This window comes from Pholis gunnellus (assembly GCF_910591455.1).
Source record: "Pholis gunnellus genome assembly, chromosome: 8".
Taxonomy (NCBI): Eukaryota; Metazoa; Chordata; class Actinopteri; order Perciformes; family Pholidae; genus Pholis; species Pholis gunnellus.
In genome coordinates, this window is record NC_136534.1 from 17,700,106 (window position 1) to 17,712,400 (window position 12,295).

General features: G+C 46.1%; 2 protein-coding genes across 2 annotated transcripts in view; both read right to left on the minus strand.

The window, feature by feature from the left end:
* Positions 1-550: 550 nt before the first annotated feature.
* Positions 551-6,669, minus strand: znf628 (zinc finger protein 628; the record flags this gene model as incomplete). Its single annotated transcript, XM_079165500.1, has 8 exons — positions 551-2,530; positions 2,671-2,913; positions 3,645-3,799; positions 4,103-4,424; positions 4,580-4,750; positions 5,017-5,964; positions 6,064-6,136; positions 6,467-6,669. The coding sequence occupies 8 exons, from the start codon at positions 6,667-6,669 to the stop codon at positions 551-553; spliced, it is 4,095 nt and encodes a 1,364-aa protein (XP_079021626.1).
* A 2,694-nt stretch (positions 6,670-9,363) lies between these two features.
* The window catches only part of il11a (interleukin 11a), a gene marked incomplete at both ends in the record, with an annotated part of 3,597 nt that continues 665 nt past the window's right edge, over positions 9,364-12,295 (minus strand). The window contains 3 exons of the mRNA XM_079165501.1: positions 9,364-9,543; positions 9,672-9,833; positions 10,003-10,098. Coding sequence (XP_079021627.1) covers positions 9,364-9,543; positions 9,672-9,833; positions 10,003-10,098 — 438 coding nt within the window. The remainder of the gene's footprint in view (positions 9,544-9,671; positions 9,834-10,002; positions 10,099-12,295) is intronic.

Consider the following 12,295-nt stretch of genomic DNA (forward strand, 5'->3'; position numbering starts at 1 on the left):
CCGTTTCACGTCTTCAATGTGTCGATCTACGCCATTTGCGTAAGCGCAACCCGCACCAGCGTAAAGGCTACGTAAAAGGCTACCGCAACGTAACAGCGTAAATGACCTTTGTGTGTTTAAAAAAAAAAAAGGACAAACTCAAACTACAAAGCGACACAAAAAGAAACAAATGATGAAAGGTATTGACAGTTTTATTAATAATGAACTTCTATTTACTATTGACATTATAAAGAAAGTGGGCCATGTACAACATTTATTCACAAAAAAACGTATTTACTTAATAAACAAACTGCCAATGACAGTATCATTTAATCTAATATATTTCAGAATATTCCGAGGTCCATGTACAGCCTATTTGAATGTATAACATTTCTAGCATGTGGCACCATGGGATTACGACACAGTACTCATCTAACTGCATGTTCTCCCTCAGCCCCAGGAGAACGCACACTAAAGTGCTAACACACTGAGCCCGCAGATAGTGAGGCATCCACTCGCACACACACACACACACACACACACTCTTTCTTCTTCTCCAACATGCACACTCTCAGAACTGCATCTCTTTAGAGTTGGGTATAGGTCCATTCCTCATTGTGTCCTCGGTTGACGTCTGTGCCTCTGTATCGGCTGCAGAGCTGTGTTCCTTCGCAGACTTTTCATTTGCCTCAACTGTTACACTTTCGTATTTCACCTCGCTACTTTGTGAGATCTCTCCATCCCCTCCTCTGTCCATTCTTCCTTCTCTTAAACTACTGGTGCTGACCTCAATGATGACAATTTCCTCTCCATTTTCCAGCTGAAATAGGCCTCCCATGGCGCCTCCACCCTCCTCCACCCTCCCGCTTGCAGAATTGCAACCGGCCCCTTCTTCTCCCATCATTCCCCCTTCGCCTATCAGGGCTATCATCTGCATACCTTCCTCGGTGTCCTGCTCCATCTTGGTCTCACCCCCGAGTTCAAACACCACCTCCTGTCCGTCAAGTGGCACCAAACTTTGGGTCGGCGTGCAGGAAAGCTGCAGGCTGGTTTCTTGCCCTTGGCTGAAGGTAGCACCGGATGGACCGCTGTCCTGTGCCTCGGTGTGGAAATGGAGGACGTAAGACTCTCCCTGGCTTCCTTCCTCTCCAATCTCTCTCTGCCCCAGCTTTTCTCCCTCCCATTCATGCAGAAGGGACATCATCCCTCCCTTATCCCCACCTTTTGCTCCTTCACCTTGCTCATCGGTCTTGAACTGCAACACAAGTGATTTCCCCTCCCCGCCCACTCCTCCATCCCCCGCCTCTTCTGATGCATCCCCTTCGAACTGTAACACGTACGAATGCCCACCCTCCTCGACATTCATCCCCTCCTTTGCCCGTCCTTCACTATCAAAACACAACACAAACTGTTTCCCTGTCATGGTATCCCCCGTCCTTATTTGCCCCACTGTGGTGTGAGGTTCCAGAGTAGCCGGAGTAGAAACCGACGACACGGTCGTGGCTGGTGTAACCATCGTAACAGCTGATGAGGGTCCTGAGGTGTCCACTGTGGTGGAAGATGAAAGAATTGGGACAGCAGTGCAAGGTACAGTGGTTACAGAAGATGGGAATGACTCTGTGGTTCTGGTCACATTACAGTTCGTTACTGACGGAGCTCCACCTGCCGTCTGGCTGACCGGAGCTGCTGCAGACATCTGAAGACTAGCTTTTGGTTTGCGGCCCCGTCTGCCCCGAGCAGTCCGCGTGCTTTTCCCTAATATGGGCTTGGTCAGCAGGGAGTTGGCCGAGAGAGCGCGCGTTGACATGACCACAGGAGTGTTTGCATTGTTGCTGTTATTATTGTTGGTGATGATGAACCTGGTCTGCTGCTGTTGCTGCTGTGATATGGCCGGAAAGTGGGACATCTGAGTCTGTGTTTGGTTTAGGACGGGCTGGAGCGCTTGGATAGTCTGAAGCACGGGGAGGGTCTGAGGCTCCGGAGCTGTTGGAGGGTTGTTTGCGGTGGGGACGAGGATCAAGCTGGACTGGCTGCCATTATTGGAGGGGCACTGTAGAATGAAGAAGTTTTGGGGCTGGGACAAAGGTGGCGGTGGCGGCGGTGGTGGAGGTGGAGGAGCTGGTGGAGGGGACGACAGAGGAATGAGCTGCAGGCCGCTGGCTGTCTGAATCATAAAGTAGTTCTGGGAGGTGTTGAGGGGGATATTAAGCGCCGGCTGGGACACAATCAGGCTGCCTTGGTTTCCTGAGGTTTCCAAGGTGATTGGGTTGAGCAGGGTCGTGGTGGTCGTTACTCCCCCAACACTGGCCTTCACAGCCACTCCGTCGTTACCTCCACCACCGGGGCAGGGCAGTGGAACGCCACTGCCATGGGTACGGATGTGCCTCTGCAAGTAGGAGTGCATGACAAACTCCTTGGAGCAGTACGGGCATTTGAAGTCCTTGCTTGAGGAGTGCGTGCGAAGGTGGAGCTGGAGGTTGGAGGAGTGTGTAAAGCTTTTATTGCAGTGCGTGCACTGGAAGGGTCTCTCGCCAGAATGGGTGCGTTCATGCTGCTCACGAAGAAATAACAAAAGAAGAAGGGGAGACAAGTGAAGAACAGTTGATGAGATGAAAAAAAAAGATCTATTCCATGCAAAGAAGCTAACAATCTACACGAGATCACGGCTGAATGTGAACGGACGGTGCTGACCTGTTTGAGGTTCGACGTCTGGGAGAAAGACTTTGAGCAGATGGAGCAGGTATGAGGCCGCAGTCCAGAGTGCATCTGACTGTGTCTACGCAGGCAGCTGGTGTTCTTGAAGGACTTGCCACACTCCTTACACACATATGGCCTCTCACCTGTGTGGTGCCGCAAGTGGTACTGATAGTGAGAGCTCCATTTGAAAGTGAGAGGGCAGTGAGGGCACTGGAATGCCCGAACGCCTGTATGTACCTGGGTAAAGTGGAAAAAATGTTAATGTACACCTTTTGGTGGATGTTTAAAAAAAATAAAAAATAAGAATCTCTAGACGTATTTGCCATACAAAAATCTAGAAGTACTCGCTGGACAGTTTGTATTATTATTATTACACATATAAATACCGTTTTTAAGTGTTAATTCTAGTCAGTAAAACTTAAAGAATGCAATGTTGCTCTCTCTAAGGTTTCTTCCTTTTTTGGGGGGGGGTGGGGGGGGGTTTCCTGTTCTGATGTGAGGGTCCTGGGACAGAGGATGTCGCATGTGTACAGATTGTAAAGTCCTCTGAGGCAAATTTGTGATTTTGGGCTAAACTAAATAAATTGAATACCGAATACTGAATGAAATCCAGTGTTACCATTTCATTGTCTATTCCAATAAAGTCTAAATGCAACCCAAGAAAAACGTGTGACGCACGCAATCAGCAGTTACAACTGAAGTGTTGTGTGATAACAGCCACTTTGTCACAAGAAAGTTTGAACTGCAGTGTGTTATTTCATCAAAGGGATTGTTAATTGAACTTCTAATCGTCTGTCGTATATATTGCATTTATCTGCTGGGATGTGAACCATACTCGACACCTCCCTGTTCACTAGATAAATCTTCATTTGTGGGGGGACATAAATTATCAAATTTAGCTCCCAAATGATGCATCTCTCGTTTGGAAACTCTCCTTGTGTTTCAGTTTCTTGGAAGAGAAGCCTTACCCTCTGATGGATTGAAAGCAGAGACGACCTCTTGAAGCTCTTTCCACACTCGGTGCAGCGGTAGGGCCTTTCCCCGGTGTGGTCCCTCATGTGATACTTTAGCCCAGATGAACCTTTGAAGGCTTTTCCGCACTCTGAACAGCGGTACGGCCTCTCTGTTTCAAAGTGCAGGAAACAGAGTGTCACATTTTTGAAAATTAAAAACGAAAAATAACATATAATACATTAAAAACTGTTGATTGACTAGTAGAATTTAGCGAAAAAAGGATAAAGTCATATTTCCCTGGCTGGTATGAATGTATCAATCAACCTCTTTGATATTGGATACTGCATGGCTAACTTTGCAGTGAGATAATTAGCTGTGCAGGGAGAGAGCATATCAAACCAAAACACATGAACAGATAGCTCGGCTCATATTCTCTATTGTAGAGTCAAATCTCCACTGCAAACGTCTTTACCTCCAGCAGCAGTGCTCTTGCTGGCTGCTGTCCTTTTGGGGGCTTTGGTCGGTTTGGCCGGTTGTTCCTCCCCGACGGTGATGATGTTGATGTGGATCTCCCTCTGGTCCTGCTGCTTGTCGGCCTGGCTGGGAGAGGAGGGGAGGGGGAGAGACAGGGAGAGGGAGGCGGGGCACACTATCTCAGCCTCTGCCTCGGCCAGGAGCCGCTGCTCAGGCGTGTGGGAGTGTTGGTGGGTGAGGAGTGAGGACAGAAGGGGGAAGGAGCGGTCGCAGGCGGAGCAGCTGAACTGGGAGCGGGACTGTGTTAAGAGAGAGTGCATCTGGACAAACAAAAGCGGAACACAAGAGGCTAATATTATTCTAGGATAGACGCATTCCAAATGCAATAAATGAATCCCGGTGCTCAATATACAGTGCTGCGCTGAAATTTGCATACCAGTGTCAGTAGAAGAGCAATTGTAACAGTCATTCTCACCAGTGACACATGTCTATTGAGGCCTCCACTGGTCTTGAAGGTCTTATTGCAGTAGCCACATGACAGCCCTGCCCATGTGGTTCTGGCCTCTGGCTGAACGGTCTCAGAGCTCTGAGTCACCTCGGTGAAGCTCTGCAGCAGGTCAAACTGGGCCTGGGTGGTTCCCACATTCTGAGGACAAACCAAAGGAAGTTCGACATATAAATAAAATGTATCTTCAGATCAGACTCGAGCACTGTGTAGGGTGGGTAAGGGTTTTTAGATTGATTTATATTAGATTAAGCAGACAAATGAGTGCTTGTCTCTTGTCTTCTGTTCCATACCACATTACAAACAGTAGATACACTGTACAACATACAACTTCGTCTAATCATCAGTCTGAATTGCCATTTTGTTTCCATTTGTTTACTTTCTCTTTGTTTGATCCAATCACTTACTGTATTGCTGCCTTCTGCTCCCTCCGTCAGACCAAGGAGCACCTCTGTCGAGTGTCCATTTTCAGCCACCGTGGTAGTCTCCACCACCTCCTCAAAATCAGCCAGCAGGTGACCAGCTCCCACCAGCCCGTCCCCAACCTCCATCCCTGCTCCAGGCCCGGCCTCTCCTCCGGCCCCGTGTCCCTCTGGAGCCATATGGATGACCTGGTGGTCCTCTAGATCTATTCGTGTGCCAAAGGTGTGGCTGCAGCTGCCGCAGCTGTACAGCAGCAAACTGGCCCCGGTGTGTGTGCTCAGGTGAACCTCTGTCCCGATGGCCCTAGAAGCACCCATGCTCTCCCCAGAGGAGGTGAGGGTGAGCTGGGGGAGAAGGCTCGGATTCTGCCCGGACGGGGTGGTTGACAGGAACACCTCTTCCATCCCCACCCCTACTCCATCAGTTCCCTCTTGGCTCACAAACCCCACCATGTCCGTCAACATGGACGATGTCACTTCCTCTGCCCCGACCACCACCTCCACTACCTCCACTACCTCATGTCCCTTCCTCGCGGTCTCTCCCCTCTTTCCCTCCCTCCCTCCCGCATTGAGGTTGGAGTGCGAGTTCTTGTGCAGCGCCAAGTTTGACGAGTGTGTGAAGCTTCGTCCACACTCACCGCAGATGTAGGGCCTCTCACCTGTATGTATCCTCATGTGCTGCCTCAGGTTGGTAGACTGAGTGAAGGACTTGTTACACACTGAGCAGGTGTAAGGCTTGAGGCCCAGGTGGACATTCTTGTGTCGCCGCAGGCTGCTTGAGTTCTTGAAGGCCTTGGGGCAAGTGTCACAGGGGTAGGGACACTCTCCAGTATGCTGGCGCAGGTGATACTGGTAATGAGAGCTCCATTTAAAGGTCAGAGGGCAATAGGGGCACAAGAAGGTACGCACCCCAGTGTGGACACTCTGATGGACCTGGAGACAGACAGAGGTACAGATGTGAAATCTCTTGCTCATTTGAAAGCATTTCCTTTTCCCTGATGTTTATAAAATGGATTTTGTTTGACACCTCACCTGGAGCAGAGAGGAGCGTTTGAAGGCTTTGCCACACTCCTGACATTTGTAAGGCTTCTCCCCTGAGTGAGACCTGCAAAAGAAACGCAACTATTCAGTAGGATAACACAATTCATTATACATAAATATGGTGTGAGACATAACTTTGACACATAATAAATATACAAATACATTGCTAGACCTTCTCTTGTGATATGTTGAGTTATACACTGGCACCATAGATGTTTTAAATAAAGGTATGGATCATACATTTTACATGATTCACACTACTTAGAGTTTCCTGGACACTTCTGTCTCTCCCTTCTATTCACTTCAATCTATAAAATCACAATGACAGCTTCAGGACTTTATTATACCAATGTTGCAATTATAAAAAGGTAAAGAGATTTTTAATTCTGGGCACCGTTGATGGTAGAGCAGAGCAGAGGAGCCCTTGAAGGCCTTGGGGCAGAGGTTGCAGCGGTATGGTCTCTCATTGTTGTGGCTCCGCTGGTGGTGGGTCAGCCTGGACGACCACCTGAAGCTCTTCCCACAGTCCATACACTGGAAGGGATGGTCCGACTGCTCGGGCTGCTGGGGTTGACCCGACACCGACGACGTCACCATGTCCAGAACCACCTCTTCCCCGCCCTCTTCCACTCCCTTGTCTCCCTCCACCAGCTCCCCTCTGTCCCCATCGTCCTCAGCGTCCTCTCCCGAACCAAGAAGGGACGGGAAATGAGAGAGGGAGGAGGTGGACTGAGGCGGTAAGAGTTCTGCTTGGACCACTAAGGCCACTGAGTTAGCCATTACCAGCGCAAACTGGTAGCAGATGATGGGTGTTCCTTGGCAGCAGGCGTGGATCAGTTGTGGTGCAGTATCATGGTCTTTCTTTCACCTTTTCTTCATGTTTTCTTCTGTGTCTTTCATAAATTCTTGCCCTGTCAGCCACTGGAAACACCAGCTGTCGTGCCAAGTAGACAGCTCAGGACAGGTCTGAGATGAAGGGAAATGGAAATAAATACAGTATTATAACTTGGTAACTCCAGGTGTGAATGTCCCCTTTAAATCATACCCTTCTCTCCCTCCTCCTGTCAATGAAGCTAGCCCCCCCCCCCCCCATCCCCCCTGCTGTCTATCCTCTGGCAGTCAGTCCGTTTCTGTCCGTCCCCGCACTGCGGTGCGTACTAGCAAAACACACGCAGAAGGTTACAGCTATGTTACACATGAAGCTACTTTATAAGTGTATCCTAATTGCGGCCGATTAGCTGTGCAAGCAGACAGACCACACGCACAGAAAATATCAGTTTTCACAGTATCAACAAAATCAGCTACTGGCCTGAATTTAAAGCTAATCTAGCAGCCGTCTACGCCGACAATCTCCGTTAAACTGTTCGATACGGATGCGAGTGAATGCAGGCTGAACCAGTACTCACCGCGCATCTTTAACTCATCTTAAAGCTATATTGTTGATATTATGAAAAGGTACTGGGTACCGCAGTGCTAATCCACACAACCTTAACAATAAACACAGCGCAGACTAACAGCAGTTCTCCACCCGATTCCGCCTTCTAAGAACAGCGACGTCGATTGGCTGTTGGCTACTATAGATGCGCTACTCCCATTGGCTAAGAGCTTCAACAGACAGATTGACGTTTTTAAACCTCACTTTGAATTATGTCGGACCTCCAAATTTGTCGGAAAGCACTTTATCAGTGATGCATCCACACTCCCACGTCTTAAATATCGTAAATATAATTTATAAAGCTTCATTTACAATACATATGTATCTGTTATGTTCTGACTCTGGCGCACAGAGTTCTGGGTAATGTAGTTTGTGTGTGTGTCTGCCCTGACTTCCATCTGTCACAGTTACCATTGCAGGGTAGGTTATCAAATAACATGTACTCAAATCCATTGTGCACATTCTTTAGTATTTATTTCACCAAGGCACATATTTCACATTGAGGCCAATCAGTGTGTGGAAGAGGCATCTTGATGTAACAACAATAATTTAAACACGATAGTATAATAATAGTAAATAAGAATAAAAACTGTATAAAAGTACAAAAACATAGGAGACTTGCTCCACTGCAGCACGAAATAAATAGTTCCACCAAGTTACTTAAATAAATAGTCAATACTGTAACAAATACTAAATTAGGAATGAAAAAATTATAGTGATAAAGTTGGTAAAGTAATCTACATTATATTGTAAAAAAACAACATAATACACAAAAGCACATATACAACAATTTACATTCTTCTACACTTATGTACACACTAAGAACATAGTGTCACAATACATAGTATTTTAAGGCTTTGGGTGTTAAACTAACAAAAACAAACTTTTTTACCCTTAAGCCCAGGTTCAAAATCAGCCATCTCACTCATCCATGAGGCTAATCCTAACAAGTTTGTGCAAAGAATCTAATCAGGTCCATCAGTGCTCAGCAACAGGGCATATTCATACAACTTTACCACAACGTTAAATGTGCCTCCTCGTGCAGAACGCGAGAAACAGGCAACAACAATAGAGACTCTGCCTTTGGTACAAAAGAAAGTATTAACTTCTCTTCGGCTACCATTTTGACATTATCAGATGTATACGATTAATTTCAATTGATGTGTTAAGACGTGGCACGTTTAACAGGGTTAGGAGATGACATTAACGTCTTCTAAAATCTTTAATTTGAAGGCACTGTAAGTGAGAGATAGTGAAAACATTGGCTGTCATGTATGTATGCTACATCTACTGGAAGAATTATTGGCTAAAGAAATACACAAATGCAAAGTAGATTAAGTTAGTTTAAACAAAAGTAAGGAAGTGCTACCGTGTTTTTCTTGAGGATCAGTGAGACACAAGACAAAAAGAAAGATTACAGAGATGTGGGCAAATAAATTCACGTTAATACAGAAACAAAGATGAGAGTGACACAACTTCAAATAAATAAAATCAAATAAATTACCAACAGTTAATAAATAAATAAATATATAAATAACATGGTCACGAACAAGGCCTTTAGGAGACAGTTTGGGGAATTGTGACATGATCATCATAGTTAAACTGGCAGTTTGCTTTAACGGGAATCTTGATGGTTGTAACTGGTTGCAGTACAGCACATCCTTTTTGGCTATGATGGAAACACATTCTTCAACACAAGTGTCATTGGTTGACATTTGGCCTCTTAAGGGATGCTGTTGACTACAGTGCACACTGACATGGTCCTAATTCCCCTTTGGCTGAGGCGGGGCTCCATGTATCCTCACTGGCTATGCCGCCATGTAGTTAAGAGGAAAATAATGAATGAGCTCGGGTCGTCATTGTACTGCAGAGACTTTGGGCTTGAGGCTGATGAATGCTCGGTATGCCCAATCACAGAAGAGCTTGAAGTGTTGGAGAAGCTCATGGCTGGACTGCAGGACATCAAACTGATAGGGGAGGTGAGGGGGGAGGGAGGGGGTCACCTGAGTCAGCCTTGGTGCTTCAACTCTCAGCATCTGTAGCAGAGATGACAGATTAGAAACACTATTCATCTATTCATTTGCATGCTAAAACTTGAATGGATAAACGTCAAGTTAAACGTTGAAGACACCTGATGATCAAATGCGGAAACTCAGCTCTTTACCTGACGGTGCAGCAGATTGATGAGAGATTTCATTTCTCTGATCATCTCCACCAGCTTGGGCAGTGCCGGGTGGTGGTGCTTCTTTGAAACCTTGTTCAGCCACTCAAAGTGGTGCTCATACAGCTTCAGGTCAGCATGCAGCTGCGAGAGTGTGGGCTTCAGCTGGAAACAACACAGACACACTTAGAGACTTAGCATGGGTGTGGCAAGATGTGACTGTGTGTATAGAAACAAGACAAGCCCCTCTACCCTCACAAGCACACACACACACACACACACACACACACGGAGAGTCACACACAAATACAGAATACAAATATCAGAGCATTACCTCAAGATTGTTGAGGTTATTGGCTGATCTGTTGCTCATTTCTGGCAGAGACCTGAACCTGTGGGGCTCCACATCTGAGTCAAAAGCATGCTCCCTCTGAAAGAGAAAACAAGACACAAAGCAGCCAGTTAGTAATTTGCATCAGCGCAATTTAACTCATCCTGAGACAAGTCACGGCAACATGAGGAAAGTATCAGTCCAGCACCTCCATCGAATGACTGTTTTCTGTGCTTAGAGACAGTAGCTCTCACTGAGGGGAGTGTGGTTGATCGGGTCAGTGTGAGTTCACCCACATTCAGCCTCCCCAAATGTCAACAATAAGAGCAAATGACCTGAACCCACAGGATGTTTTCTACAGGGAGCGAGGATAACAACATATGCAATGACTAAGAAAGCTCCAAGTGGGACAGACAACACAGAACTGTAGGGAAACTCCAGGGTCACAGCTATAAAAAGAGGGAATGACGCAGTACCGCTGCCCAGCTAGAGTTGTGTTATAAACTGCGTCCAGACAGCGGATGTAGTTCCCATCGTTGCCACTAGAGGGGGATAAACAACCTGACTGCAGGTTATTAGAGTTCTACTTCACAAAAGGCAGCTGTGCTGTTTATTGGTAGTATTAAAGATGTATGCCTGATTTAGTAATGAAAGGGGATACATGGAGATGACTGATGTGGCATGCGTCACGTCCAATCAGTAGAGGAACACAACAACATTAGGATGATGAGTGCTGAGAAATGTTTTGTGTAAACAGGTTGTGTATGCTTAATAATGCTTCCTTAACCTGTTATGCAGTGTTTTCCGTGCCCTACTGTTGGCCTCCAGTTGTTTGTGTTGATGTTTTTAGTGATGAATGTGCCGCATTGTCTCGCATGTCTCTCCATCAGCCTTTCGTAAGAGCTCACTCATGTTTGTGGTCCAATGTTTTGTCTCTGTTGCTTTTGTCCCCTTCCATCCCTCGCTTCCTTACCCTCTTCTCTCTCTCCCCCTCTCTGTGTCTCTTACCAGGTGCACAAGCACATGCAACATCTCGTGCACATGTGCATGCATGCACACACATACACCACTGGCTTGTCATCTGGCTCTCTGATCTCTTCATCTCTTGTGGTTTTTGCTCCATCTTTCTCAGCCTTTAATTCTCCCTCTTATTCTCCTTTTCTTGCTCTCTCCATCACAGATCGTGACCTCACCCGACAGAACCCTCGCAGCCAACCTTTTTCTTCCTGAATGCAAATACTGGAATGTGATAAATCTTTTAGATTTTTATCAAGTCACTTTGCTGTGGCGACCGAAAGCAAAACACTAAACACCGCACCTACACAACCATGACTATTTACAGAACCCTCAACGCACACACACACACACACACACAGCCACAAAAATGCATACACAAATGCATGCACACATACATTTGCACCCATACTGAATGCATGCAAACACACACACACACACAGTTGCGTCAGAAAACTTTAATATAGACCTATGTGTGGACACACACACATTTTTCTCTCTTAAAGCATCAGTTTCATTGCTTTTTTGCAGGGACTTTCCATGGATTCCCGTTCTATTTATCTTTCCTAACTTTCTCCTCTCTTTAGTGGAATTCCACACAATAAGGAAAGAAATTAAAAATAATTCTTCCATGTTACCGAACACTGTCTTCTACTGTCCCCATCACCCTTTAATAAGGCTGCTGTTCACATCTGGACCCCAGGTTACAGACTTCTGCTACACAATGGCCTGTAACATTGTTTTAAAGCAGCTAACACACACACACACACAACGATATCTACCGGCCAAGACTAGAGAGAGTATGTGGCTATTTTTGATTTTATCCCCATGAACAAAAGAGTTGAAAGATTTGCATAATGCAAAAATAGAATCTCGATCAGCCATGTGTAACCGAAGATCCACAGATATGATCCCGCTTTCTTTTCACCTGTTAAAACGCTGTTGATACACAATCACCAGCTGAAGCCAAATTTTGGCCGAGTTCTCAAATCAGATTTTCCTACCTATTTGACTGTCAACAAAATACAATTTGGAGCCAGCGTTGTCAGTACGGTGCTCATTGCATAGGAGAAAAGACTCCAACTCAATCATCACTTCCACAGTCTAGCCGCAGAACATAAACATGTTTCTATGTAAACAGGCAAGTGATATACTTTGCTGTTATTTCATAGATGGTATGCTTAGCTGGAGGCAGGTGTTGATATGTAGTTCTAAATTAGTCTTAATGGGTGAACTTATTCCTAGAACTTGATGTTTTGTTTCTCTAACCCCTTGACTACGT